This window comes from Schistocerca piceifrons, chromosome 3 (assembly GCF_021461385.2).
Source record: "Schistocerca piceifrons isolate TAMUIC-IGC-003096 chromosome 3, iqSchPice1.1, whole genome shotgun sequence".
In the NCBI taxonomy this organism is placed as follows: domain Eukaryota; kingdom Metazoa; phylum Arthropoda; class Insecta; order Orthoptera; family Acrididae; genus Schistocerca; species Schistocerca piceifrons.
Genome location: NC_060140.1, coordinates 364777903 through 364805776, shown reverse-complemented (window position 1 = coordinate 364805776; position 27874 = coordinate 364777903). Strand labels below are relative to the sequence as shown.

The following is a 27874-nucleotide window of genomic DNA, read 5'->3' as shown; positions in this document are numbered from 1 at the left end:
GCGAGCTCTTAGGCCGATGCCCAGTTCCAACACACATCCTCGCACAGTTGACGAGAGCCATGTCACTGCAGGCTTGCCACCTGTTCCTCCTGTTGTCTGTGACAGCAGCAGTGGCACAGACTCGGGAAGAGACAATCTCTACCTCAGCCGCTACCACACCAGAGCCAACCGCTACCTTCGTATTCATCCCCACAAGATGTCGAGATGGGTACGTTATGGTAGCAGGACAGTGCCGGAGAATGTGGACGCATGGCCAGCAACGTAGCTTTTTGACAACTACAGCAGAACCTACCCCGACTTTCGCACCGACAACAACACCTAACCCGGAGCCTACAATATTTTATTCACGCGAGAGATGCCGTGATGGCTTCGTGCGTGTCAGAGGGCGCTGCAGGAAGCTGCTAAAGGTCAGTTGTCGAGAAATAACCACCTAGAGACTAGCTGACTGTTACAAACATTGGTGTGATAATCGTAACACTGTTACCATTAATTTCCTTTCACTTGGATGAAACTAGCTTGAGTGTCCTCGCGATATTAAATTTAAATAAAACCCTTAGACAAAATATTAGTCATTCCCTATAGAAGGACACGCAGGCGCTGTAGGGGGGAGTGGGGTATATAACTGGTACCAGACTGTCATGTAAACACGACTGATGTAAATCATGTCCAGAGCAGTAAGATCGCTCGATGTAAATACTTGACAGCATGACAGAAATCAGCTACTGTGTTTGGACGTGCCCATGGTTACGCCATGAATGTAGTTTTCTTATTTGTTCGTGTATAACCGCGGGCTGTGCAACATGTCAATAAAGAATTTTGTGTCACGGGTATGCCACTCGCACCCATGTAATACTGCGTAAGAACAGTGGTCGCACAAAGATCCTCATCTACAGGGACTGGAGACGAGGATGACGACTTCTGAAGAACAGTCGGTTTCACTCCGACAGTGAATTTGGTCTATTTAAACCAGTTTCCAAGGGAACACTGCGAAGGATGAAATAGATATCAAGATTCGGGTACCTCTCGGACAGCCGTTTCTAGCAGCATCACATAAAGATTTGCGTCTTCCACGGGTCAAATAACAAAGACAGTAGCCGACCGGAAGACGTGCATTGTGGCCCAAAGAATTGCCATACATCCTCTTTTCAGATATCGCGCCCCATTGAGGCATTTAACTTGCAGTTTATAGAAGGTCCCTTCAGTACGGAGGCGGTTCTATGATATTTTGGCAGTGTTTTTCGTTCTATGACTTTTGCTCATTCGTTTAGGGCGCCCTGAACATGAACCATCCTGACCAAGTGTTGCCTTTTCTTTTACGTCTCATGACGAATATTCTGCGGAAACCCCCGTTTTCCAAAATGAAAACAGCAGTATTCGCAAGGCTGTTCGATTACGTTCCTACAGCACTTCGAATCACCGCTAAACCACCCGATGTTAATCGATTAGAAATCAGCATATCCGCATATAGCAGCTTTACAAGCTCTAAACATCAGTGAGTCGAGCATGGGACATGAAGTAACATATGAGGTTTACTCCCATTTTTATGTAATTGGAAGGTTGTGTGAGAGTTATAATGGACGCTATAAAAATACTTGGAGGTCACAGGTTGTGTGGGGACCACTTTCTTTAATAATGCATTTCGATTTATCTTGATGGTACAGCATGTGTGCTAGCAACTGATCCCTTCTTTCACTCAAACAGTGGCATACATTTGTTTCTTCTATTATAATTTATATGACTTACCAGTTAAATCAGCAGCATTGTTCTACAGCATCACATATCAAAAGTAACTACTCTCTTTCCGTATGCGCTGCTGACAGTCCTCATTCCATTACCATACAAGGCTGCAATCCAAATATCCTGAGAATTACCTTCCTAAAACTTTAATTTATATTCGATGTTAACAAATTTCACTTTTCTTATGCACTCAGCATTTTCTGTTTTCCCTTCTTTTACCATCCTCCGATTTTTTCTGCCCAGAAAGGAACATCTACTACTTTTAGTGTCTCACTTCCTAAAATTCTCCTACAGTATCATCAGATTTACTTTCATTACACTCCATTACGCTTGTATTACTGTTGCTGATATTCAAATTATAATTTTTCTTTTTCTATCTGAACTTTAATTCCATTTCCAAATTTCTCCTTGGTTTCACTAATTGTTTGCCCAGCGTACAGATTGAATAATATAGAATGTATGCTATAAACTTGTCTCAAACCTTTCTCAACAACTGCATGTTTTTCATGTCCTTCGCTCTTATAACTACAGTTCCTTTTGTATTCTTTACAATGTCCGCCTCGATAGCTGAGTGGTCAGCGTGACGGATTGCTGTCCTACGGGCACGGGATCGATTCCCGGCTGGCTCGGGGATTTTCTCCGCTCAGGGACTGGGTGTTGTGCTGTCTTCATCCGGCACGGAGGTCGCCCAATGTGGCGTAGAATGTAATAAGACCCGCACCAAGGCGGCCGGACCTGCCACGCAAGAGGCCTCCCGCCCAATCACGCCAAACGCTCATTTACATTTTGTTCCATACAGTTGATATGTGTTGTATTTGTTACATTCATAATTAATTACTTTTGGTATTTTTCTGCTTTGCTATTAGAGCTCGTACTAACATTTGACATTTCGGTAACGTTTAATTTCTCCCAAGTTTTGAGTATTTTCTGTAACAATTTGGTATTTAATGTGTTACCAATATGTTGGAACTTCAGTACTGTTCAATTTCTCCCAATCTTTAGCTTTTTTGATTAATAGCTTGTCACCGATTTCATTATACCAAAGACAATATTTTTTCTTTCCGGTCAGCAGGATAATTTACTCGTTTCTCATATTGAGAGTGATATTTCTTCTGTCATACCTACTGAGCAATAAGTCTTTTACTCTGTATTTGAGTGCTCTTGTTGCATCGCTGTTCAGTTCTGTTTCTCGTTCTATTTTGATTCATGTCAGGTAATGGTGAGAATCTAAATTGACTCCTATAACCATGTACGTGTAAGTATTTCGAATCACGCTTCATTTACCGTTTCATGTGTACTTACATATACTTACTTATTTCATGTAAATTTACGTATTTCAGTGCATTGCCATAGCTTTCTCAAGATTGTAAACATGTTTTTGAAACTATAGGGAACACGCCCTGGATCAGCTGATTCACAACCCGCACCCATGTCTGAGAAGCTGCTCGAAGAGGCAGTCAACGCTACTAATGGCAGCCAGACCACTCAGCCTATAGGGAAGTCAGCGGAGCGTACAATGTGCCCAGAAGGTTCTAGGTTTAAATTTGGAATGTGTCTGACCCCTCTTTTTGTGAGGCTAGTAACACTGCCAAAACATTGTCCAGCTGGATACGTGCTAATCGAAGACTCCTGTAGGAACATCAAGGTACGATGATGTAATATTTTTAAGTACCATTTTGCAAATTACTTAAATGCTCGTACATTCCGTGTCGCGACACCTGTTCTTGTCACTGCACACTTTCTTACCAAAGCATTATTCTAAGATCACTCCATGAATTAAACTTGGTAACTATCCACTGACAAAGTACGTGCTGTAGGTTGACTGTTCAGTTGTAATACCGTAAAGTGGCAGTTAACAATACTAAGATTATTTCTGTGTCGCCGGCGGGGTTGGCCGAGCGGTTCTAGGCGCTACAGTCTGGAACTGCGCGACCGCTACGGTCGCAGGTTCGAATCCTGCCTCGGGCATGGTTGTGTGTGATGTCCTTAGGTTAGTTAGGTTTGAGAGTTCTAAGTTATAGGGGACTGATGACCTCTGAAGTTAAGTCCCATAGTGCTCAGAGACATTTGAACCATTTCTGTGTCCCCAGTGTGTTTCAGAAGGATTGTAAAAATACCCCCTTGAGCAGCTGCAGAAGAGACAGCTAAAGGAGAGATTATGTCAACAAAGCGAATGGAGTGGATCGGAGTGTCATGTGACTGAGATGACATCAGAATTTGTAATAGTCATTGGTGCAACTCAATAGGGGGAGTATGGCCAGACGGTCAATATAAGCTCGTTTTTTGGAGGCCGAATCGAAAGCGCTCGAACATAGAATTCCCCATCTAAGTGCTTTTGGAAGCGCTGTCTTTTTCATATACTACTGGGTCAAGAGCGTAGCATGAGGACCACGGTTACCAGGAAACATCCCTCTTCATTTTGGCATAGGCAGTATCGTGAATCCAGTGATACCATTCGACAGCTAGCAGGGCATCATTCAGGCAAGTGGTTCAAATTTCCCGTATGGAGCATATTTACATGGGGTGAAATGGCACCCTTGAGAAGTTCGTCAATGGAGACAGAAACCTTTTTTGCGATCATATGCAGCTCCGCATAAGTGAACTGTCCTTTCAGCATCACAGTACATTACCCCATCAAGTTTCAGTATCGTGCTGACATGTGAAGCAAGCGGCCAACCATGCCACGGAGATGCCCACATACTCCCACCGCCAACTGAGCAAGTTTGAGAGGGGTCAAATTGTGGCCCTCCGAGTGGCGGAGTGGTCATTTCGGAGAAATTCCACACACATTGGACCTGCTGCGTCAGCTGTGCAACGACGCTCGTATCAGTGATCTTGTGAACAGTCTCACAACCGTAGTCGAGGTTCTTAAAGTCCACGCAGCACAGATGCCCGCCAGAATCTTCATATTGTAAGGGCATCAGTGGCAGATCGTACGGCTATTATAGCATAGATAATGGGGGCTGTGAGCTCAGACGGGTCAACACGAAGTTTTGCGAACCGGTTATTAGCAGGGGGACTCTGGGCTCGTACACCTCTCGCCCGCCTTCCTCTCATGCCATAGAATCGATGAGTACGGCTCGATTGGGGCTGTCAGAGCATCCACGGAATGGCGCGCCGTGGTCTTCAGCAATGAAAGCAGATTCTGCCTTCATGCAGGTGATGGTCGTTTACGCGTACGACGTAGACCTGGTGAGGGCTGTCTCACAGAGCGCATTCGTTCAAGACGCATTGCCCCCCCCCCCCCCCCCCCCCCCCGTCCTCAACAGTCGCTTGATGCTTGAGTCTATTATTATCACGTTTCAAGAAGTTTGTGACTGAAACGATTTTTCTTCCATGTAAGAGGTAATACAATTCAATGGGTATTTTCCAACCATTTCAGAGTCGCCATTTTAAAAGATGAGAAACGCAGACTGGTCGACACATTAACACCGATGTAAGAGAGAACATTTCCGAGAACGTGGATGCACTTTTTTCTTTTTTGAAAAAAAAAGAAAAGGAAATGAAAACAGGTTCAGAAATATTATGCTGTTCATCGGTGATCGGGAAGCCATATTGGACGTTGCAAGATCGTCTTCATAGACCGAACTTAGTAAACTGGTGTAAAATATTGTTTCTCGCAAGTTGGATGAACATAAAATCCAGTTCCGCGTCACTGTGGATATTTGCTGCGATTATGTTGCAACTCGTGTTTTAGGTTGGTGGGCAGTGTCCGGTTTCTTCTCCACGAAGTGGAACGACGCCGGAAAGGGTGTCGTATCGCTATTAGAAAGGCAGTGATAAAGGATTTTGGAAAGTGCTCGTCAGTTATGAAGGATTTTGACGCCTGTTTCGGAGTACAGGAACAGTTGATACGACGCTGGGGAACGGGCGACAGTAGTAAGTGTCTGCCCACTAAGTTTATAAAAGCCGACGCGCTTCCTTAAGATAGGAAGAGACGGAGAATGGGTTTAAACGGCACGAAAACAGAACATTGCGAAATCCGATTATCATTTGTGAAATTTTGGTGGTATTTCGCTGTGTTCCAAGCCAGGAAGCAACAGATCCAAGATTTCTGGTTAGCGGCATATAATGAAGTATGTGGAAAAAACGTAAAAGGAAACGTACTTTGGTAACGTGAATGCATGCGCGTGTACAGCAACAACTGTGGCGATACGGCCGTGCCTATGCGGGGGAGGCGAATAGTGCGCAAGCCATCAACACCGAGCCTACAACAATACCGACTTCTGAAGGGTTACAAAAAGCAGTTCCTGTATCACCCCCGGTGAACTATCAGATGCTGAGTGACCACTGTACCATCCACTGAGGTATGGATGGGCATGGGGTCAGCACGCGGCGTTCTGAGTCGTTGCCAGCTTTCCACACCTTCCGGTCACTGCTCGTCGTTCCAGCAGCTCCGCAGTTATGTTCATGAGGCTGAATACTCCTAACAAGGAAATAAACCAGGAACGTAACAAGTGTCCTCCATGGCAGTTAGATCCACAGACAGGTCAGTTATCCTTTCTTCGTTTTTTCGGTTCCTTGTTTTATCTCTTTCCATAATTTGGTAAACCTCGTCATAAATACGCACTCGTTGGCTCAAGCTTGTTGTTTGAGGTAAATTTTATTTCGGGAAATCTGTCCAAAAGCATCGTCCACACTACCTAAGCTACATATTTTGAAAAGAAAACCTTTTCCTGAGAGAAAAAGTAAGTGATGCTGATGATGAATAACTTCCTCAACAAGAAATAAAAACATCTTGGGGAAATATTAACCTGCTCCTTCGACAAGCAATGAAATTCTTCTGGGAAAAGACATTTCCTTAAGGCCAACATAGCAATGAAACTTCTTGAAATACAATGAACCTATTCTGAGACTACAATAACGACTGTACATGGACAAGTACTTCTTGAAGGACGAATAAATTTCCACTATGAAGACACTAAAATTCTTCTTGGACAACAATCTAACATTAAGAAACAAAAAAGCTAAATTTGGATATAATGAAGCACTTGCATGATTGAAAGTCTGCTGGAACTATACGGAGAAGGTTCTGAAAATCTGAGTGGTACTTACTGCAGGGTTTATCATGTATGATCTAGTGTTTTTGACGTATAAAGAGCGTTTGCTTTATCCTGAGACAACAGAACCGACGCATCGTACGAGAAAAAAATTTTCTACGTCAAAATGTGAATATTAGTAAAGGGGGCATCTGTCTGTGCTACAACTCGCTACCTCCTAACCACCATTCCTGCGTGGGTGGGATCAACTTTGTATTTTCGAATGGGAATCCCCCCCGCCCTCCCTTTATTTTATTGCATATTCTGATACTACGTAAACACATATGCACGGTTTACCAAGCCCTTATTTCCTATTCGTGTAGATGGTGCTGCAATCGGCAAATATCCCATGCTCCTATTTTTTAAGTTAATAACGGACGCATTGGACCTTGCATTTCATTTTCAGTTAAACGTAAACCTTCGTGTTCTAACAGTTGATCTTTATGTTCGAAATTTACTTTAATGTTGAAAATTTGATTGTACCGTACAATATGGTCACCTGTTTCAGTGTCTGGTTAGAAACTACATTTAGCATGATCCGGGAACGACGACGTGAACTTAATAATTTACTGTTTCCATCTGGACTCTTGACTTCGGTTAGTCCTCTTGCCTATCGCTGTTGGGGTACAAGGGTTCAGTAAGTCCCCTTGCCTCTCACCGTTGGAATGACTGTTTCCGGTGAATATGCTCGGCAGGTGCTCCTGTCACTATCACGTCATCGGCATTTCACCTTATTACAACGGTCCTGGTTCGTATTCCGCCGGTTGTTGCGTAGCGGATAGCACAAGTTAGGGCGGCTGGATGGAATCACTCACCGAACTGATGCACCCTGGTGACGGGGTTAGAGGGCTGTCATTGAAATGAGGCACGCGATGGTTTGGGAACTCTCCACAGTCAATCCCCTAGGGCAGGAAACTACGTTACCATACTGTAGTTTATTTGCCAGAAATTTCAATGGCTGACCACATTATTTATACTGCATCACCAGCTTTACGGCGCGCAAGTAACGTTTGGTTATCAGTATCAACTGCTAAAACTCAAAGTTTTACATTTACATTGTAAATGATACGTTGAATCAATTGTGTAGGTTCCGAATTGGGAAAACAGGCATACTCGATGTCTATCGATTTCTATTGTATCTTCCACCAAAGGGAAAAAATGGTTTGGCAACCCGTGCATATTTTTAGGCTTAGAATCGAAACAGGCAATAACAGGAGGGAGGAGTTCCCAGCTGAAAATACAAAGTTGACCCCGCCCACTCAGGAGCGGTGGTTGGGGGGTGGCCAGTAGTAGCACAGTCAGACGTCCACTTCATTACTATTAACTTATTAAACTAGAATAAATTTTTCGTACGAGACGCCGTCTTCGATATATTTAGTTGTGTCAAGTTGAAACAAACAGTCTGTGTAGTCGCTCCATTCACCTATCAAAGTTGATTTTCAGTACTGTAAAAATGATAAGAAATACAACCCTGTAAACGTCTTCTTTCGAAATTATGCACCCACGAATGCTGGGAGCCTTCTATTTATAACGACAAGTCAAAGCGTGGCTTTAAGCTCTAACATCCTGAATAATTATCCAGGCATGGTTGTTGCAGTGCCCATTCTGAGTAGGTACGCGTGGCACAGTGGAGCAGTAAAATGGAATTACGTTGCAGTTTTGGGTTACAGAGACCTAATCCACCATTGCGTAGGAAAAGGGCAATTACAATGAAGGAAAACTTGAAACTGTGGTCTCTTTATTTTTTCCGGCCCGCGTCCCTTAACAATGATTACAGTAAAGCGATGTAGCTAAGGCCGAACATTACTTATTACTTTGCTACAGTCCTTATTGCTAGCGGTTTTCATTAGTCTACGTCCATGGTTTCGTCGTAATGAAAATTCCTTCCAAGACGCAAGCGGAAAGTTAGGTGGATTAGCCAAGATAATGTGGTTGTAACAGGGCGTTATTAACACAACAGTCATAGTAACTACAAAAATATGTTTGTGTAATATGACTTTTTTACTTAATAGAAACGAAATACACACATCAGGAAAGGTTCTGCATCACCTCGGTAACGAGAGTTCCGGAACCTGTACAGAAAATTGGAAAAGAGATCAACATAAACATAATTTCTGCCCTTTTTACTGCTCATGAAAACCACATATTGCATGTTTTACTACCATACAGCGAGAATTTCAGAGGTGGTTGTCCAGATTGCTGTACACACCGGTGCCTATAATACCCAGTAGCACGTCCTCTTGCATCGATGCATGCCTGTATTCGTCGTGGCATACTATCAACCAGTTCATCAGGGCACTGTTGGTCTAGATTGTCCCACTCCTACGGTGCCTCCTATGACCACCAGCGGCGTACGTCTGCCACATAATGCCCCCTTAAAACAGCAGGGAGCCTCCACCTTGCTGCACTTGCTGAACAGTGGGTCTAAGGCGTTCAGACTGACCGGGATGCCTCCAAACACGTCTCCGACGATTGTCTGGTTGAAGGCATATGCGACACTCATCGGTGACGAGAAATTGACGCCAATCCTGAGCGGTCCATTCTGCATGTTGTTGGCCCTATCTCTATCGCGCTGCACGGTTCGTGGTTGCAAAGATTGACCTCGCCATGGACGTCGGGAGTGAAGTTGCGCATCATGCAGCCTATTGCGCACAGATTAAGTCGTAACACGACGTCCTATGGCTACCGAAAAGCATTGTTCAACATGGTGGCGTTGCTGTCAGGGTTCCTCCGAGCCATGAACCCGTAGGTAACGGTCATTCACTGCAGTAGCGGTCTGAGCGAGTCATCTCATCGACAGTTCCTGTCTCTCAGTTATGTCCTCCATGTCCGAACTACATCGCTTTGTTTCACTCCGAGACGATTGAATACTTCCCTTGTTGAGAGCCCTTCCTGGCACAAAGTAACAACGCGGAGGCGATCGAATCGCGGAATTGACCGTCTAGGCATGGTTGAACTACAGACAACACGAGTCTGTACCTCCTTCCTGGTGGAGTGACTGGAACTGATCGGCTGTCGGACCCCCTTAGTCTAATAGGCGCTGCTCATGCATGCTTGTTTACATCCTTGGGCGGGTTTAGTGACATCTGTAAACAGTCAAAGGTACTGTGTCTGTGATAAAATACCCACAGTCATCGTCTATCTTCAGTAGTTCCGGGACCCGGGGTGACGCGAAACTTTCTTGTGTATTTGCCATCAGGTTCCGAACTGTCACGAGAAGCAGAACGCTCTTATGTGCTTAATTGTGAAGCTGCTATCTTCCTGCAGTTTTTATTCTTTTACTGACAGAAAAAAGTTGTTCACAGCAAGAAGTTGACCCGAACATAAATGATGTCGACCGCATGTATGGGGAGCTTGGGAGTTTTTTATATGTGTACATTACATAACTATCGAACAAGCATGCTGCTGTAAACCTGTGCCTTATCACAGATCACGTATTTGTATATTATTAACTTCTTATTACATTTCCAAAAATACAGCATGAAGTGCAACTGAAACCATGTGCTAAATAATTTCAGTTCCTTATCTATTCTATTGAAGTCGTGAAATTTTGCGCCGGCCGGGGTGGCCGAGCGGTTCTAGGCGCTGCAGTGTGGAACCGCGCGACCGCTACGGTCGCAGGTTCGAATCCTGCCTCGGGCATGGGTGCATGTGATGTCCTTAGGTTAGTTAGGTTTAAGTAGTTCTAAGTTCTAGGGGACTGATGACCTCAGAGCCATTTGAACCATTTGAAATCTTGCCACGAAACTCTGATGAAGTTGAACGATGTCCACAGTCGTTACATCGTTACCTAGAAATATGTGCTGTTATACTCATGAACATGGCGATTTCCTTCGAATGACAAAGAATACGCAGAGCCACTCGTTGTGACGCGCGATGGTGAGGTATGTCACTGAATACTGGTTCTGTTAACCGACAGCCTTTAAGACAAAATTCATAACAGGCCACATGACCTTCACGGAATTCCAGACGCCAAATATTTTACACAAAGGGCTTCCTTCTGGCTACAACCTGGCACGTCGTTCCCAAATTTAATCTTGAGTTTGTGCCCACATGAGACACAACAACCTGCTGAGTCGCAGCTAACTACGGTGCACCGTCTGTCGCCACAGAAAGAAGCCGTTCACAAAACAAACACTGTGATTGTCTAGTTTTTAGGAAGCACATATAGAAGTTCCTGGAAAATTTTCACTTCGAAATCTATTTAGGACAGCAACTCGACGTACCATGGAATCAGTAAGTCGTTGAAAGAAACCTGCAGAAACATTGAGCCACGCTGCCTCTACAGCCGTCTGTAGTTATGAAAGCGTTGCTGGTGCAGCATTTTCACCACGAACTAACCTCACGATTATGTCCCATAACTGTTCGCTGTTATTCATGTCGGGCGATATGAGTGGCACTGTCATCCATAAAAATTCCAACTCAGTTTGGGAACAGGAAGTCCATGAAAGGCTCCAAGTAGCCGAAAATAACGATTTCCAGTTAGTAGTCAGTTCAGCTGGACCAGAGGACCCAGTTCATCCCATGCAAACACAGCCAACATCATTTTATGGAGCCACCACCATATTGCTCAGTACCATGTTCACAAATTGGATTTATAAATTCGTGGGGTCTGCCCCATTCTCGAGCTCTACGGTCAGCTCTTACCAAATGAAATCGGTAGTGGTCTAACCATTCCACGGATTTCCATTCATCCAGGGTCCAACCATTACGGTCACACGCCCAAGAGAGGCGCTGCAGGTGACGTGGTGTTGTTTGTTACCAATAGCACTCGCGCCCGTAGTCTGCTGCCACAGCCCATTAACGCCAAATTCCGCCGCACTGTCCTTCTAACAGCCGTGTACCGCAAGTCTCTAGAGGAACGGACGGTTCCAAATGACTGGAAAAGAGCACAGGTAGTCCCAGTCTTCAAGAAGGGTCGTCGAGCAGATTCGCAAAACTATAGACCTATATCTCTGACGTCGATCTGTTGTAGAATTTTAGAACATGTTTTTTGCTCTAGTATCATGTCGTTTTTGGAAACCCAGAATCTACTATGTAGGAATCAACATGGATTCCGGAAACAGCGATCGTGTGAGACCCAACTCGCTTTATTTGTTCATGAGACCCAGAAAATATTAGATACAGGCTCCCAGGTAGATGCTATTTTTCTTGACTTCCGGAAGGCGTTCGGTACAGTTTCGCACTGTCGCCTGATAAACAAAGTAAGAGCCTACGGAATATCAGACCAGCTGTGTGGCTGGATTGAAGAGTTTTTAGCAAACAGGACACAGCATGTTGTTATCAATGGAGAGACGTCTACAGACGTTAACGTAACCTCTGGCGTGCCACAGGGGAGTGTTATGGGACCATTGCTTTCACAATATATATAAATGACCTAGTAGATAGTGTCGGAAGTCCCATGCGGCTTTTCGCGGATGATGCTGTAGTATACAGAGAAGTTGCAGCATTAGAAAATTTTAGCGAAATGCAGGAAGATCTGCAGCGGATAGGCACTTGGTGCAGGGAGTGGCAACTGACCCTTAACATAGACAAATGTAATGTATTGCGAATACATAGAAAAAAGGATCCTTTATTGTATGATTATATGATAGCAGAACAAACACTGGTAGCAGTTACTTCTGTAAAATATCTTTGAGTATGCGTGCGGAACGATTTGAAGTGGAATGATCATATAAAATTAATTGTTGGTAAGGCGGGTACCAGGTTGAGATTCATTGGGAGAGTCCTTAGAAAATGTAGTCCATCAACAAACGAGGTGGCTTACAAAACACTCGTTCGACCTATACTTGAGTATTGCTCATCAGTGTGGGATCCGTACCAGATCGGGTTGACGGAGGAGATAGAGAAGATCCACAGTAGAGCGGCGCGTTTCGTCACAGGGTTATTTGGTAAGCGTGATAGCGTTACGGAGATGTTTAACAAACTCAAGTGGCAGACTCTGCAAGAGAGGCGCTCGGCATCGCGGTGTAGCTTGCTCGCCAGGTTTCGAGAGGGTGCGTTACTGGATGATGTATCGAATATATTGCTTCCCCCTACTTATACCTCCCGAGGATATCACGAATGTAAAATTACAGAGATTCGAGCGCGCACGGAGGCTTTCAGACAGTCGTTCTTCCCGCGAACGATACGCGACTGGAACAGGAAAGGGAGGTAATGACAGTGGCATGTAAAGTGCCCTCCGCTACACACCGTTGGGTGGCTTGCGGAGTATAAATGTAGATGTAGATGTAGATGTAGATGCTGTTTATCTGTTAGCACCGACAACTATACACAAACGCCGGCTACTCTCAGGTGTTAAGCAAAGGTCATTGACTACGGCATTGTCTGTGGATAGAGGTAATGCCTGAAATTTGGTATTATCGGCACACTCTTGACACTTGGTATCTCGGAATGTTTAATTCCTTAATGATTTCCGAAATAGAATGTCCTATGCGTCTAGATCCAACTACCACTTCGCGTTCAGAGTCTTGTTAATTCCAATCGTGGGGCCACAATCAGGTCGGTAATCCTTAGACACGAATCACGAGAGTACAAACGACAGCTCCGTCAATGCACTGCCCTTTTGTGCCTTGGTTATGTTATCTGTACATGTGCGTACCGCTATCCCATGACTTTGTCACCTCAGTGTAAACTGATCGGCCAAAATATTATGTCATCCCATCGCGAAATCAGTTCCCCCTGGCCGCATTGCGGGCATGTGATGCGGCAACGGAAGTACATACGTAAGTGGAGCAGAGACAAGCAGGTAAGTACTGTAGTGACGATAGAAGGAAATCCATTGCCATATGCCACTAAGACAGAGGACATACTGTTTTGGAGAGCATAATAAACGGATGATATCACAACGGTACATACATCTACTACCAAAAGCCTCCACCAGCTACTCACTACTGCTATAGTCAACAGAAATACACTAAGCTACCTCCTTCGAATTGACAATGTTGCGTGTTCCAGTTGCAAAACATTTCTGCCCATCCTTTCATTAGTCTTCCCGTATATCTTCTTACCTCATGCCAATAGTACAACACCTTTCCTCGGATCCTCTCCTTTGGTATTCTGTCAACACGCTTTCCCCGATCATTTCTATAGTGTATAATTTTTTCCTGCCAAAAGAATTTGTTCTTAGTTCTTATTTTGTTTACCAGTAGCAGTTCTGTATGGAAGGATAACACTCTTATACATCTCTCATGAATCTCATTTCGGCAACCTGTATTTTGTTTTCAATAGCTTTTGTCAACGTTCATGTTTGAAATCCATAGAGAAAAAGCAGGCACAAACATTACTTTGTAGAATTTCATTTGCTTTCCTTTGCTAGATTTATTTTCCGGCCTTCTATTTATTGTAGCGCATATTTGCTGGACCATGGGTAATTTGTAGTAAAAATCTATTTCATATTTGTAATTTACTTACCTTCCGTAGTAATTAAAACACGTTACTTGTTCTAATATAATATGACAGATTACAAGTTTGGTTCCAACGGTATATTCAGTTTTGAAGTCCATTGTTCCTGTCTTATTCAGGTAAATTTTAAAATTATAATTCTCACTCAGCTTTTGTAACATATACACTGCTCTTTGCGGCTCTTTTTCAGTGTTACTCATAAAAATGTGATCATCAGCAAATATAATCGTATTATTAAGAGTAAAATTTGGTGCGATGCAAATGACGTCGCTAATTTTATACATTCACCCTCTAATCAGATCGTCTATATAAAGTATAAAGAAAAATGGAGACAGAACTCTTCCTTGTACCTTGGTTCATATGTATCCTTTTTACTGTATATTTCGTTTCCGATACGTACGTTGATTGCCGTATGTATACATATATATTAGTGCTTTAATTTGATGATTCAGATATTCTTTTTGAGTCATGGTTTCCCAAAAAAAATTTTCCCACTTGCTCGGTCGAGTGTGTTTGCATGATCAATGAAAGCTATATGATCTGCACGGTTATATACCCTTCTTTTTTCTGTTATCTGTTTAACTGTGAAAGTAGCTTTCGTACAAAATCGTCTCTTTCTAATCCATTTTGTTCTCCTAGAAATGAAACGGCTGTAACAGCTCATACTCTTTTACATAACATTCTTGCATATATTTCTTATCCTGTACTCAAAGCCCTTAGTGTCCCACAATCTTCATACCCGTTTCTATCCCATTTTTATATACATACGTAACTTGGCCATGTGCCCTGGATCTTGAAATTTCATTGTAATATCTATTAATTAAATTCAGAAATATCTGATTTAGTATTGGGCTCCCATTGCTCCATAACTCTGCATGTATCCCATCTTCCCATGTAGTGTTCCAGTTCTTCATTTTTAGTGCTGTTTCTAACTTTTTAAGATAATGAGAGTTACATTTCCATTAGTAGGTTCATCATTTTCGTTTTTTTTTTTTTTTCAGGGAGCTAGTGTACCACGAATTTCTATAACTTTACATCAGCTATTCAGTTACTTTTATATTTGCTGTATCTCTTTCGTCACTGTCTAAGTACTTAAGCTCTTCATAGGGCATCATAACAGTTTCATAGTTGCTTAGAAAATTGTCCCAAGACTGTGATCTTACCTCACAGTATTTTTCAATTCATTTCGATTTTTCTTATATATCTCTCTTGTTTCATTCGTTTCCTGTCGTAACGCTTGTTGCTGAGCTCCTTTCTTTTCTCCTACTGTGTTTACAATTTCTTCATGCCATATCGTTAATCACTTTTTTATGGTACTTTCTTTGTTTACCTACCATTTCTTAAGTAATGTTGTCACAGCTTGTATTATGTGATTCAATTCCTCATTAATATTTTGGCTACTTTATTGTTTTTGTAGGTAAGCAGACAACCTTCACTGATATGAAGTTTGTATACTCTCATTTTGTAATAGGTATATATTAAATACTTCTTCATTCGCTCTTTCATGCCATATGATTCCCTTCCAACTTGATAGAAGAGGTAGTTCTGATGTCAGCAAATAGTGCTGTGTTGATATATCACTTCCCCGATAGAGTCTCACATCCTATACCTGTGATGACCTTTTTTATTTGTAAGGGCATAGTCATTAGGGATTTATTTCGCCTTCCATACCAAGTAAATTTATGGATGTCTTTTTTTCCACAAAAAGTACGTTATCAGAAAAAATCGCAACAGCAAAAAATAATTAAATAGAGTTATGATATTTCGGGAGTAGATTTCTCTAGGTAACACATTTAAGTGATTAACATTGCAAGATCACAGGTTAATGGAACCGCTAGATAAGAAGTTGAAAATGTGAAATGCCGGTATATTAAGAACCGGTGTAACAGCCAGAATGGTGAACACAGGCATGCAGACGTGCATTCACTGCATTGTACAGGTGCCGGTTGTCAGTTTGTGGTATGGAGTTCCATTCCCATGCCACTGGGCGTGCTAGTACAGAAATGATTATTGGTGTTTTGGATATGGCTGGAGTTGTCGTTCGATGGTGCCCTGTATGTGCTCGATTGGAGACAGATCTGATGATCGAGCAAGCAGGCCAAGGCAATATGTCGAAACTCTGTAGAACATATCGGGTTACAACAGCGATATATAGCGAGCATCATCCTGTTGGTAAACACCCTCTGAAATGCTGTTCATGAATGTCAACACAGCAGATCCAATAACTGGATTGGCGTATAAATTTGCAGTCACTGTGCGAAGGATAATCACCATAATGTTCCTGCTGTAGTACGAAATCACGCACAGACCATATCCCCAAGAGTAGGTAGAGCGCATCTTCCAAGGAGACTTGTTGTTTGCAGACCTTCAACTGGCCTCCTTCTAACCAAAACACGACCGTCACTGGCACCGAAGCAGAACCAGCTTTCGTCAGAAAATACAACAGACGTCAATCCTGCCCTCCAATGAGCACTCGGTTGACACCACTGGGGTCGCAAATGGCGGTGGTTTGATGTCAGTGGAATGCACGCTACAAGGCGTGTGGCTCGGAGCTGACCTTGAAGTAACTGTATTTAATAGTTGTTGTGTCAATGCGGTGCCAACTGCTGCTGAAATTGCTGCTGCAGAAGCAGTGGTATGGGCCAGAGACATATCCCGAACACAATGGTCTTCAGTCTCGGTCGTGCCACGTGCCTCCCTGTGCCTAATCTTCTTGCGACCGTACATTCCCATGACCACCACTGCCAGCAATCACGTACAGTTGCTACACTCCTGCCAAGTCTATCTGCAGTGTCGCAGAAGGAACGTCCAGCCTCTCGTAGCCTTAATACATTACCTCGTTAGAATTCAGTGAGGTGGTGATAATGGTGTCTTTGTTGCCTAAAAGGCATTCTTGACCAACATCAACTCACCGCGTCCAATCTCAAAGACAACTAACTTTCACAACTGCTACAGCGTGTATTAAAACCATCCTCATAGTGCACTACTAGCGCCACGCTTACGCAGCTGCCGCGAATTATATATCTTTCAGATATATTAACACGCCTATAACTTTCGTTTATGTCGCACACCCCATTCTTGGTGATGCGATTTTTTTCCGAAAATGTATTTCTAATTCTTAGAATCTTAAATACTGCAAACTGTCGCAGCTTCTCTCCATTGTCGTCCAAAATATCGTAAGCAAATTTATCTACAACATCTTTAATCAGTATGTACCCACTCTGGCTTCCAAATCTCCTGTTAATCTAGGGCAATCTCTGTTAACGTTTATTTATTTCTCTATTTAGTTATTCATAGATCTTCCCCCTACCTTCCTTTCAGCCTTCTCCAGGGGTTCATACTCCTATTACGGCCAAGTGCCCTCTAAACAATATAAATCTAAAAGCATCTTCTCATTTGCAAGATCTTATTTTCCTACTTATTATCAATACTTACTACAGCTGTACTAACTGCTCTTTGTTGTTTACTAAATCCACTAGAAATCTACATGCAGTCTCCTATACACTGAATTCCTTTGAGTTTCTTTTTGTCTTCGGTTCGAACCAATGTATTAGATTTTCTTTCCTCTAATTCTTTATTACGTTCTATTTCGTTATTAACTAGACCACTAACATTACTTGGTCCCACGAGTAGTTTTTCCCATATTCCAAAGTCTTAATCTTTTATTTTGCCTAACCGTCCTGCTTTTTGTCGATCTGGCTTCAATTTTGTAACGCTTTTTCGTAAGAAAATTCTGCTTCATAGAGTTACAGGCCCCATCAATGACAGTCTAATGGTGAGACTGTCACCTTACTGCCTCCACTCTTGTAAGACTTTTAATTGAAGTTTCTTCCGCCCGAGCAGTTGCTTTCACTCAGCTATCGAACTTATCTTTTCGTTTGGAGTAGGAAAAGAAGAAAGCAAAAGACGGAAAAATGTTCAAATGTGTGTGAAATCTTATGGGACTTGACTGCTAAGGTCATCAGTCCCTGAGCTTACACACTACTTAACCTAAATTATCCTAAAGACAAACACACACACCATGCTCGACGGAGGACTCTAACCTCCAACGGGACCAGCCGCACAGTCCATGACTGCAGCGCCCGATACCGCTCGGCTAATCCCGCGCGGCGGCAAAAAACACCATAGGGTCACGACACCCGATACAGTCTGGATTGAAAAAGTCAAGACAGGTTCTTAGGAAAGCATACTGCAGAACCCAGACGCATGTAAGTGGAACTAATGACAGACTTAGTTAAGGGCCATTGTTATTATCACCCATATACTCCCAAGATGGAAGCCCCCAGGATTTTGTTGTCATCTGAAGTAAGGAAAACTCAGGAATAGTTAAAGGGAAAGATGGGAAATTGTGAGACACCCTTTGTATGACTCCTCGGCAAGAGGCCTGCCCGACATGGGAGACCCTGCCAGTAGTTACACTACTTTCGGATCCCCATTTCGAATGAGAAGCTGCCTATTACTTAATCGATCTGTCCATCTAATCTTCAGCATTCTTCTACTGCATCACACTTCAATAGCTTCTGTTCTCTTCTTGTCTGGCTGTTTATCGTACATGTCTCACTTCTGTACAAGGTACACTCCAGACAAATAGCTTCAGAAAAGACCTGCTATCACAATTCCTTTTTTTTCAGAAATTCTTTTCTACCTCTTGCCAGTCAGAATTTTACATCCTCTCTACTACGGCCATCCTGAGCTACTTTATTGCACAAGTGGCAAACTCAGCTACTTGTAATAGTATATTATTTCCTAATCTAATCCCCTCAGCATTGCCTGCTTTAATTCTATAACATTACATTAACGTTATCTTACTATTAAGGATGTTCATATTACAATCTATTCTAGACACCATCCATTCCGTTCAGCATGTGTTCCAACTTCTTAACCACATCCGACAGACTAACAAAGTCATCACCAAAACTCATTTTCTTTTGTCTTGCCCCCGAACTTCAGTTCCCTCACGAATTTTCTCCTTGCGTTCCTTTACTGCTTACTGAATGTACAGACTGAGTAATATTGGGGAAAGGTGCAGCCCTGTTTCGTCCCCTTCTCTACTACTGCTTCTCTTTCGTGTCTATCAAGCACTACAACTGCAGTCTAGTTTCTGTAAATTGGTAAATGTCCTTTCGCTTCCGGAATTTCATCCCTGTTATCTTCAACATTTCAAATAGCATCGTTCTGTCAAAACTGTGAAAACTAATCTCAAAATTTACAAATACTGTAAATTTTGGTTTACCTTTCTACACCCTGTCTTCTGGGATGAGATATGAGGTCAGTATTACCTCAAGTGTTCCTGAATTTCTGTGACACCCAAAACGATCGGCTTCAACCAGTTTTTCCGGTTCTACACATGATTCGTGTCAGTATTTTGCAACAGTGAACTATTAAAGTGGTGTTCGCTAGTATTCACACCTCTCAACACCTGCCTTCATTACGAATGGTATTATTACATTCTTCCTAGCATCTGAGAGTATTCTCCCTGTTTCATACATCTCGCAAATGTTTTGTCATCGCTGATTCTCGGAAATATGTCAGTAATCTAACGGAATGTTGTCTGTCCCATGAAGTTTGTTTCCCCGAACCTCTTTCAAGGATCTGTCAAATTCTTCTTACTATGTCGTATCTCCCATCACAGCTTCACTTACTTCCTCTTCTCTTTCTGTATTAATGTTAAATTTCTTACACCTTTCAGATATTCCTTCTTTGGTGTGTACTGACGTGCTTTCCGATTTTTTGATGATCATACGTCTTCTTCTCTTTTCCTATGGGTTATATTTTTCTTCATCCCCAGGCATGTATGTTTCTACAGTCTTCCACTTGTCATCCGGTTTAACAATACTGATTTTACGTCAGTTTTATTTTTTATACGTCTGTATTCCCTTTTGCGTACTCATTGTACACCGAGCGATGTGGTGCAGTGATTGGCACAATGGACTCGGATTCGAGAGGGCAACGGTTAAAACCCGAGTCTGACCACCCTGATTTAGGTTTTCCATTATTTCTCTAAATCACTTCAGGCAAATGTTGGGATGGTTTCTTTGCAAGGGCACGATCGACTTCTTTCTCCGTCCTTCCTTAATCCGATGTGACTGATGAACTCTATGTCTGGTCCCCTTTCTTCAACCAATCAACCAGCCAACTTAACGTACTGCTTTATTATGCAGATGAGACATTATGATTAATTCTTACTAACATGAAATAGTATTAATAATATATCAAGCATTCATTTATACTTAGAAACTTGTCCACATTGTAAATGTGCTTGGTCAGGAACAAAGGTCTCGAGTTATTGTCAAACGTTACTTCCTTAGCAACCGCACTTGTGTTGTTGCTAGATTTCGAAAATTATGTCATATGTAATGCATCAGTATAAGAGACTTCTACCTATACATACACGGTTACTATTATCAGTACTATTTCTTTAACTTATAATTAGGAAATAACTAGACTGAGGTAGAACAGCTGGTATCAACAACTCTCTGAACAATTATATTTAGAGTGTTTTCGAATTAATCCAATATTCACAAATGCTTTTGACTTACATATTTCACTTATAACAATCTCTGACCGAAATTTTTCCACAGAATGGTATACGAAAGGATAATTTAAAATCATGAAACAGGAGAATCAGAAGGTTCATGGATACATTCGTAATGGCTAACATGATACTGGTAGAAAATGAAATGCTTGATCTTGCTTCTTAGAAATATCCCACATCTTCGATTGGCTAAGGCAATTCATAGGATACTTCTCAATAGACATTGACTAAGGTAGTTAATAGGATACTTCCTAATAAACCTAAAAGTGAATGGTGATACCTTCAAATTTTCAGTAACTGAACAACAATCTTAGACTATTGGTTTACCCCGAAAACTTTACTTTGCCCGAGTGGCAAATAATCTGAAACAGACGGTCTAAAAAATCAAGACCAGCAAAAGGTCAGATTATTGAATCTCATATGTACACACTGTCGACTACAGATGGATGGCTTATTCACCAGCTGTTCTACTGAGACCAAGGTTGTCAGTAGAACAAAATATACCACTCTCCATGACGATTGCAAGAATATTTCTCGTAGTTAGTTAGTGAAATAATCATGTTCTAATCTCTTCTTTTATCCCTACCTTTATACAGGGTGAGTCAGCGTTATTTGACTTTTCGGCTACACTAGTATCAGGTGAGTCAGCATAGAGGAGGGCTGGGCTTTGGCTCATTGTTTTCCCCTGGAGCAACAATTTATTAACAATGGACAGGTGGGCTGTGCAACACAGCGAAACATAGCGCATTCGTCGTAGATACGTTCTTTAAGCATGTAAAGAAATGTGACCACCACGCATAGGAGGTTCCATCTCCAATTCAGCTTTCCAGTTAATGGTGCAATTCCAATCCACAATACCATTCTGATATCGGTTAAGAACTAATGAGACTGGTTCTACATTGAAGATAAAACAGAGGTTGTGCAAAGACGCTCGTGGTCGTGCGGTAGTGTTCTCGCTTCCCGCGCAGGGGTCAGGGATTTTCTCTGCCTCGTAATGACTGGGTGTTGTGTGATGTCCTTAGGTTAGTTAGGTTTAAGTAGTTCTAAGTTCTAAGGGACTGATGACCATAGATGTAAAGTCCCATAGTGCTCAGAGCCATTTGAACCATTTTTGTGCAAAGACCTCCATTTCACCTGAAAACATGGAAGCTGTGTGTCCTGCAATCCAAAAGAGTCCCAAATTATCTGTAAGCCGACACACACAGTTTCTTCGGTTATCAACTTCATCAGCTCGACGCATTTTACACCATCTAAACTTTCGTCACTACAAAACTGCTATTGTTCAGGAGCTGAAGCCTCAAGATTTTGTGAGAAAGAGACGCTTTGCTGAAACAAGGAAAGAGATGCTGACGAAACAGTCTGGAATTGAGATTTTAATGACAGACAAGGCTCATATTTACCTAAACGGCAGTGTTAATAAACAGAACTGTCGTTGTTAGTCTCCAAGCAACACTCAGCAACTACGCCAGTGGCCATTACATTTTGACAGGGTTGCAGTGTGGGCTGGGTTAGGTAAATTTGGTGTCATAGAGCCTTATTTCTTCCAAGGAAATGGGAGAGATGTAACTGTGAACTCGGAGCTTTGTTTGATTATGTTGCGTGAATTTCTCGTCACAGAACGTCGTCGCCTTGGCAGATATCGTGGAAATGTTTGGTTTCAGTAAGACGATGCGAAAGTTCGTATTTCCAATTTTTGTGTATTTGAAGAAAGGAAATTGTTTCTGGGAAAAGTGATAACTAACAGGGGAGTTGTTGACTCGCAGCCCTGGCATCAGACCTTACTCCTTGTGGCTTTTTCTTGTGAGGCTTCCTCAACAACAAAAATAAACATCAGCACGTCACTTATTGTCCTTCAGTTAAGGGATAACACTGAGCGAGAGATTCATGCTGCACCGCATAACATGTTAGAGAGAGTGGTGACAAACTTCTCGCAGAGGGTCTGTGAGTGTCCCGAAAAAGAGGGCTTATACTTAAAGGGCATTATCTTTCAGAACTAATCAGTTACTGCAAAAAAGTGACTCTAAGCACTATGGGATTTAACATCAGAGGTCATCAGTCCCCTAGACTTAGAAATATTTCAACCTAACCTGAGGACATCACACACATCCATGCCCAAGGCAGAAACAGCGCAGTTGCAGACTGAAGCGCCTAGAACCGCTCGGCCACAGTGGCTGTCAGTTACTGTCAAAATTAACATACAAGATGAGACTGTTATTCTTTGTATACCTTTTGAAATAAAATGTCATTGTGAACTATAAATTCAGAAGCCATCAGAGAGTGCTGACTCACCCTGTATTTTTGTTGCCTTCAAGTCATTCATTTATATTATCAGTTCCCATCTTTTCTAATCTTTTACATCTTGTAACATTTTGACTTGTCTACTTATTGTTTCATTCTTAATTATCTTTCGACTGTCATTTAATCCTACACTGCATATTTATTATTAGTATACTTTTATTATTTGTTGTTCAGGTATTTTAAAGCTATTGTTTGATTAATCTTAGCAGCTAAATAGTTCTGGTTTGTTCGGTTGCAATTTTTGTACTTTTAGTGAACCATTTTGTATCATGTGAACAGTCATTAGTGAGATTCGTCTTCCGAGATAAAATTAACTCGTAATTAATAAAATTAATAGCAAAACTTTCCTTATGTCCACTGTTATATCTGTGTACTATGGCACTCTTTTATTATGTTTATCATGTAGATAACAAAAAATGTTACCTTTATATTGCAAAGGGCGTGTAGTTTGTTGTTAACCAAATATTTTCCTGTTCACATCAAGCATAATCAGTGGTCTCTAAATAAAATAAAATAATTCATTTATTAATATCTTGCTATGATACATGTAGTTTTGTATAACTGTTTACAAACATAAAGCTGCAATTTATCATTTAAGTCTCTTTTTCCTATTTTTTTCCATGTGTCAGTTGGTTCTTCTGTAGGTACTAGATGCACATAGCCCAGTTGGCGTTGATAATATGTCACAATTATGTATTGCTCCATACATAACATTTCTCGCAGCACACTGCCCAAGACCATGATCACTTTGTCAAGTTGACTAGGGGATCATGGATGTTGTACAAGATGAGTGTCAGAGTGGGTAAAGCAGATGGTGCGTAGTGTGGTAGTGGGGACACCCTACACCACCATACAGTGTAAGAGAAATGCACAGAGTAATGACATTTAGTTTTATTTCACTTGATGAAATTAGTGCAGAACATGCAGATCCACCTTTACTTCAAACTAGGATTTCACAGAACAAACTTACCATAATCGCAAATAAAACAATGACAGTATCACACCATAAATGTAACAATAGTGATAATGTGTATGAAGTCTACTCAGTTATTGAAGTCCAAGAGAGAGACAGGCATAAATAAAATGCTTCAGCTTTGAGAATTATTATTTGGGAGATGTCCGCTGAAAAATTGGGACAGTAAATTGAAATAAGATAAAACCTGTGATCAAATTGAAGGAAAAACATTATTGATGTAATAGTAAATAGATGATTGGGTGTTTTAAAATTAAATATTGGAGTTTGTCCCATTATATCAGACCGAACGTTGTTCCAAAGCAAGATTTCTACTACTAGAAAATATTTATAAGAATAACCAGTATGATGGAGTGGAAAATAAAACGTTTTATTTTTGATGAGTTTTTGGCGCTGGACTTTATACTGGGCTGGAGGATGGCGCTTGATACTACCTTCCTCTATTGGGTCCTTATAACTAACATACATCACACACTGATGGCGGCACATCACATATCTGCGAAATCATTACGCTTCACTCAAAGAAAGAAATATGCTGTTAAACTTAACAAGTTGTAAATCAAAGTGAGTAGTGCTGCAGTACTTTCTGAAATCTAAAAAGCATAAAAAATTCATGTACTGTTGTCAAGACAGCGCTTAGCTTCATGGAACTTGTTTTATTTTTATGCCTGTTACTTTCATTACTATTATTATTATTATTATTATACAAATTTGGCCTTTAAAGACCGTGAAAACAGTTATTTCTTGCGCTTCTGGGAAGTCTTCTTTTTCTCAGTCCACACTTCTTTCATTCTTGCGCTGAAGGCGGCTTTTCTCTCTTCAGACCATTTAGTTCCACAAGTCTTCTTAATTTTCACACCGAAACCCATGAATGAATTCAGTTTTTTTCCAAAAAGGTTTCTGTTAAATATTGTTTCCTGATCTATGTCCATTTCTTTTAGATCTCTTTCTGTGTTGATAAACCATAAATTTTTATTTTTTAGATTTGCGATGTACGAAAATATTTGTTTTGTAAGCCTATTTGGGTTCATCCTCATGATGTGAGCAAAAAGGAGCATCTTCTTTTTCTAATTTCGTCTGTAATTTTGCTGCACTTCGTATACACTTCTTTGTTGCTTTTTAGTCTGTATACAGACTTGCCTTGGTCATCTGTTATTTTCCTGTGTCCAAGAATTGTCCTCACAATTCTTCTTGCAAGATTTTCTATCTGTTCTGTGTATGTAAAATTGGCCAGTGTTTCTGATGCATATAGTATCTGGGGTCTAATGACAGTCTGGTAGTGTCTGAGTTTAATGTTTTTGGATATACATTTTTTTGAGTACATTTGTCTGCAGTAGTGAGTTGCTGTCTCTAGTTTTTGTATTCTAGCCCTGCAGGCTGGATGACCTTTTGCCACAGGCTGAATTAGTTCACCAAGATATTTAAAATGTTTAGATACCTGTATTTTCCCGTATTTCGTAGTTATTTTCTTTGGTGGATTTTTGATATTTGTAATGATTTCTGTCTTTTCAAATGAAATTTGCAAGCCTACTTTTTCAGCAGTTTCTTTAAGTAATTCTATTTGTTTTATTGTGTCTTTTTGTGTGTAAGCTAAACAGGCGAGATCGTCAGCGAAGGCAAAACAGTTGGTTTCAATGGCTTTGTAGCACTTCCCTCCAATTTGGACTTTCTCAACTCCATGTTTTTGCGTGAGTTTTCTCCATTCTGTTATGACTTCATCCAGAACACAGTTGAAGAGTACCGGGGACAGCGCACCTCTTTGTCTGACGCCGGTTTTGACCTCGAAATGCCGTGAAATTTCTCCTTGGAATTTTACTTTTGATGTTGTATTTGTTAATGTTTCTTTGATTATGGCGATTGTTGTTTCAACTATTTCATATTCTCGAAGTGTTTTGATGAGTGTGTCTCTATCGATTGAGTCATAAGCTTTTTTGAAATCAATGAATGTTATGAAATATTTCTTGCTCCTTGTAGATAAATAGTTCATTGTTGTTTTGAAGTTAAAAATTTGTTCGGCGCAGGATCTTCCTGGTCTGAAGCCAGCTTGATATTCTCCAAGTTTTTCCTCTATAATTGGTGATACACGATTGAGCAGGGCTTTTGATAGAAATTTGTATGGGACTGGGAGAAGCGATATTCCACGGTAGTTGTTAACATCCCTTTTGTCACCTTTTTTAAACAAAGGGTGAATTAGGGCAGTTTTCCAGTGACTTGGGATTTTCTTGGTTTCCCATGCTTGTTCAAGTTCTTTGTGTAGTGCTTCTACTGATGGTTCTCCCCGAAGCTTGAGCATTTCTGCTGTAATTGTGTCTTCTCCACATGCTTTCCTGTTTTTGAGATTTTTGATTATGTTTGTGATTTCCTCTCGTGTCGGAGGTGTTGAATGTGTTGGTAATGTTTCTGGTTGCGTAAAACTGAGAGTCTGGATGGGTGTTTGGCAGTTTAGGAGTGTCTCAAAATATTCAGCCAGGATTTCACAGTTTTCAGTATTGTTGGTGGCGATAGTCTTATTATTTCTTATCAGGTTTAGACAAGGGGACTGGTATCCTCGGAGTTTCTGGTTGAATGTTTTGCACCAAGCTGCCGTGTTGCAGTTCTTGAAATTCTCTTCGATTGAGTCCAGTTGTTGTTTTTCATACTGTCTCTTGGTGTTGCGAATAGTTTTCGAGGCATTCTTTCTGGCTTGCTTAAATTCATCAAAGTTGTTTTCAGTTTTATGTGAGTTCCACTTTTTCCAGGCTTTAAGTCTTTCATGCAGAACTTCATTACAGTTGCTGTCCCACCACGGGTGTCTCGGTTTGCTCTTTTTTGGAAAGGTTGTTTCTGTTGCCTCAATCAAGTTGTTCTGGAATTCTTGGAGGTTTTGTGAAGGGGAGAATGTCTTTAGTTTTTTCTGAAAATCCTTGAGGTTAGAGTTGGACTTAAGGTTGTAATTTCTCAGGGTTGTAAGATCAAAATTTATTTTATTTCTGTTTTTATATTCACCATTTCTGCTTTTCTGTTTGTTTTGTGGGATCAATTTAGTTTTTGTTTTCGTGAGATAGTGATCGGAATCGAGGTTTAGAGATTCTCGGACACGTGAGTTCAATATTTCTTTTTCACATTTGGAGGAGATGGCAACGTGATCTATTTGAAATTCTCCGATACTCTTTATCGGAGATACCCAGGTTTTTTGTTTTCTGGGAAGATGTTTAAAACGTGTTGACATTAGCTTGAGTTTAAACTGCTTACAGAGCATAATTAACCTTTCTCCATTTTTGTTGGTTCGTTTGTGTGTTGGAAAGTTGCCGACAATATCGCAGAATTTCTTTTCCTTTCCAATCTGAGTGTTAAAATCTCCTAGAAGTATTTTTGCATTGTTTTCTGGGATTTCTGATATATGATCCTTAAGGTTTTCCCGGAATTCATCTGTTTCTTCCCTATTTTTAGCATTATTTTTGTCATTTGTGGGAGCGTGAACATTGATTAATGTGTATTTTTTATTTGCACATCATTATTATAGATGATATATTTACGATTTTTGATGGTGCGCAAAATACGCTTTAAAGTAACCAATTAGCTGGTAGTGAAATATATGTTGTTACACTTTTGGAGAGAACCGGAAAAGTTTCACAACTTCATTAATATGTGTTTAGTATTGTTCATAGTAGTGGAATTATACTAGTTACTACACAATGTCTCAAGATGAATTAATTTATGGTTTTACCTTTCATAGGGTACAAGATCATGAAGAAGAGTTGATGACAATCTGTTCCACACCTGATGAGGTCCATCATGGTACAATGTCTACACACTGTCTCATCTTTACCAATATGCACACAAAGAAAAAAAGTATAAAATAAAGGTTTTTATATTATGCTGTCAAAACAATAAATGATATTTTAAGTA

General features: G+C 41.1%; 1 protein-coding gene across 1 annotated transcript; it reads left to right on the top strand.

The window, feature by feature from the left end:
• On the top strand, positions 1–27874 carry LOC124789610. Its single transcript, XM_047257025.1, has 3 exons — positions 1–407; positions 3128–3382; positions 27702–27874. The coding sequence occupies exons 1-3, from the start codon at positions 60–62 to the stop codon at positions 27714–27716; spliced, it is 618 nt and encodes a 205-aa protein (XP_047112981.1). The 5' UTR covers positions 1–59; the 3' UTR covers positions 27717–27874.

What these genes read in the sequence shown, in the direction of transcription:
- LOC124789610 (XM_047257025.1), top strand. Translation starts at nt 60, where the DNA reads ATGTCACTGCAGGCTTGCCACCTGTTCCTCCTGTTGTCTGTGACAGCA. An exon ending in GCTGCAGGAAGCTGCTAAAG is followed by an intron (nt 408 to 3,127) that starts GTCAGTTGTCGA and finishes TTGAAACTATAG; the next exon opens with GGAACACGCCCTGGATCAGC.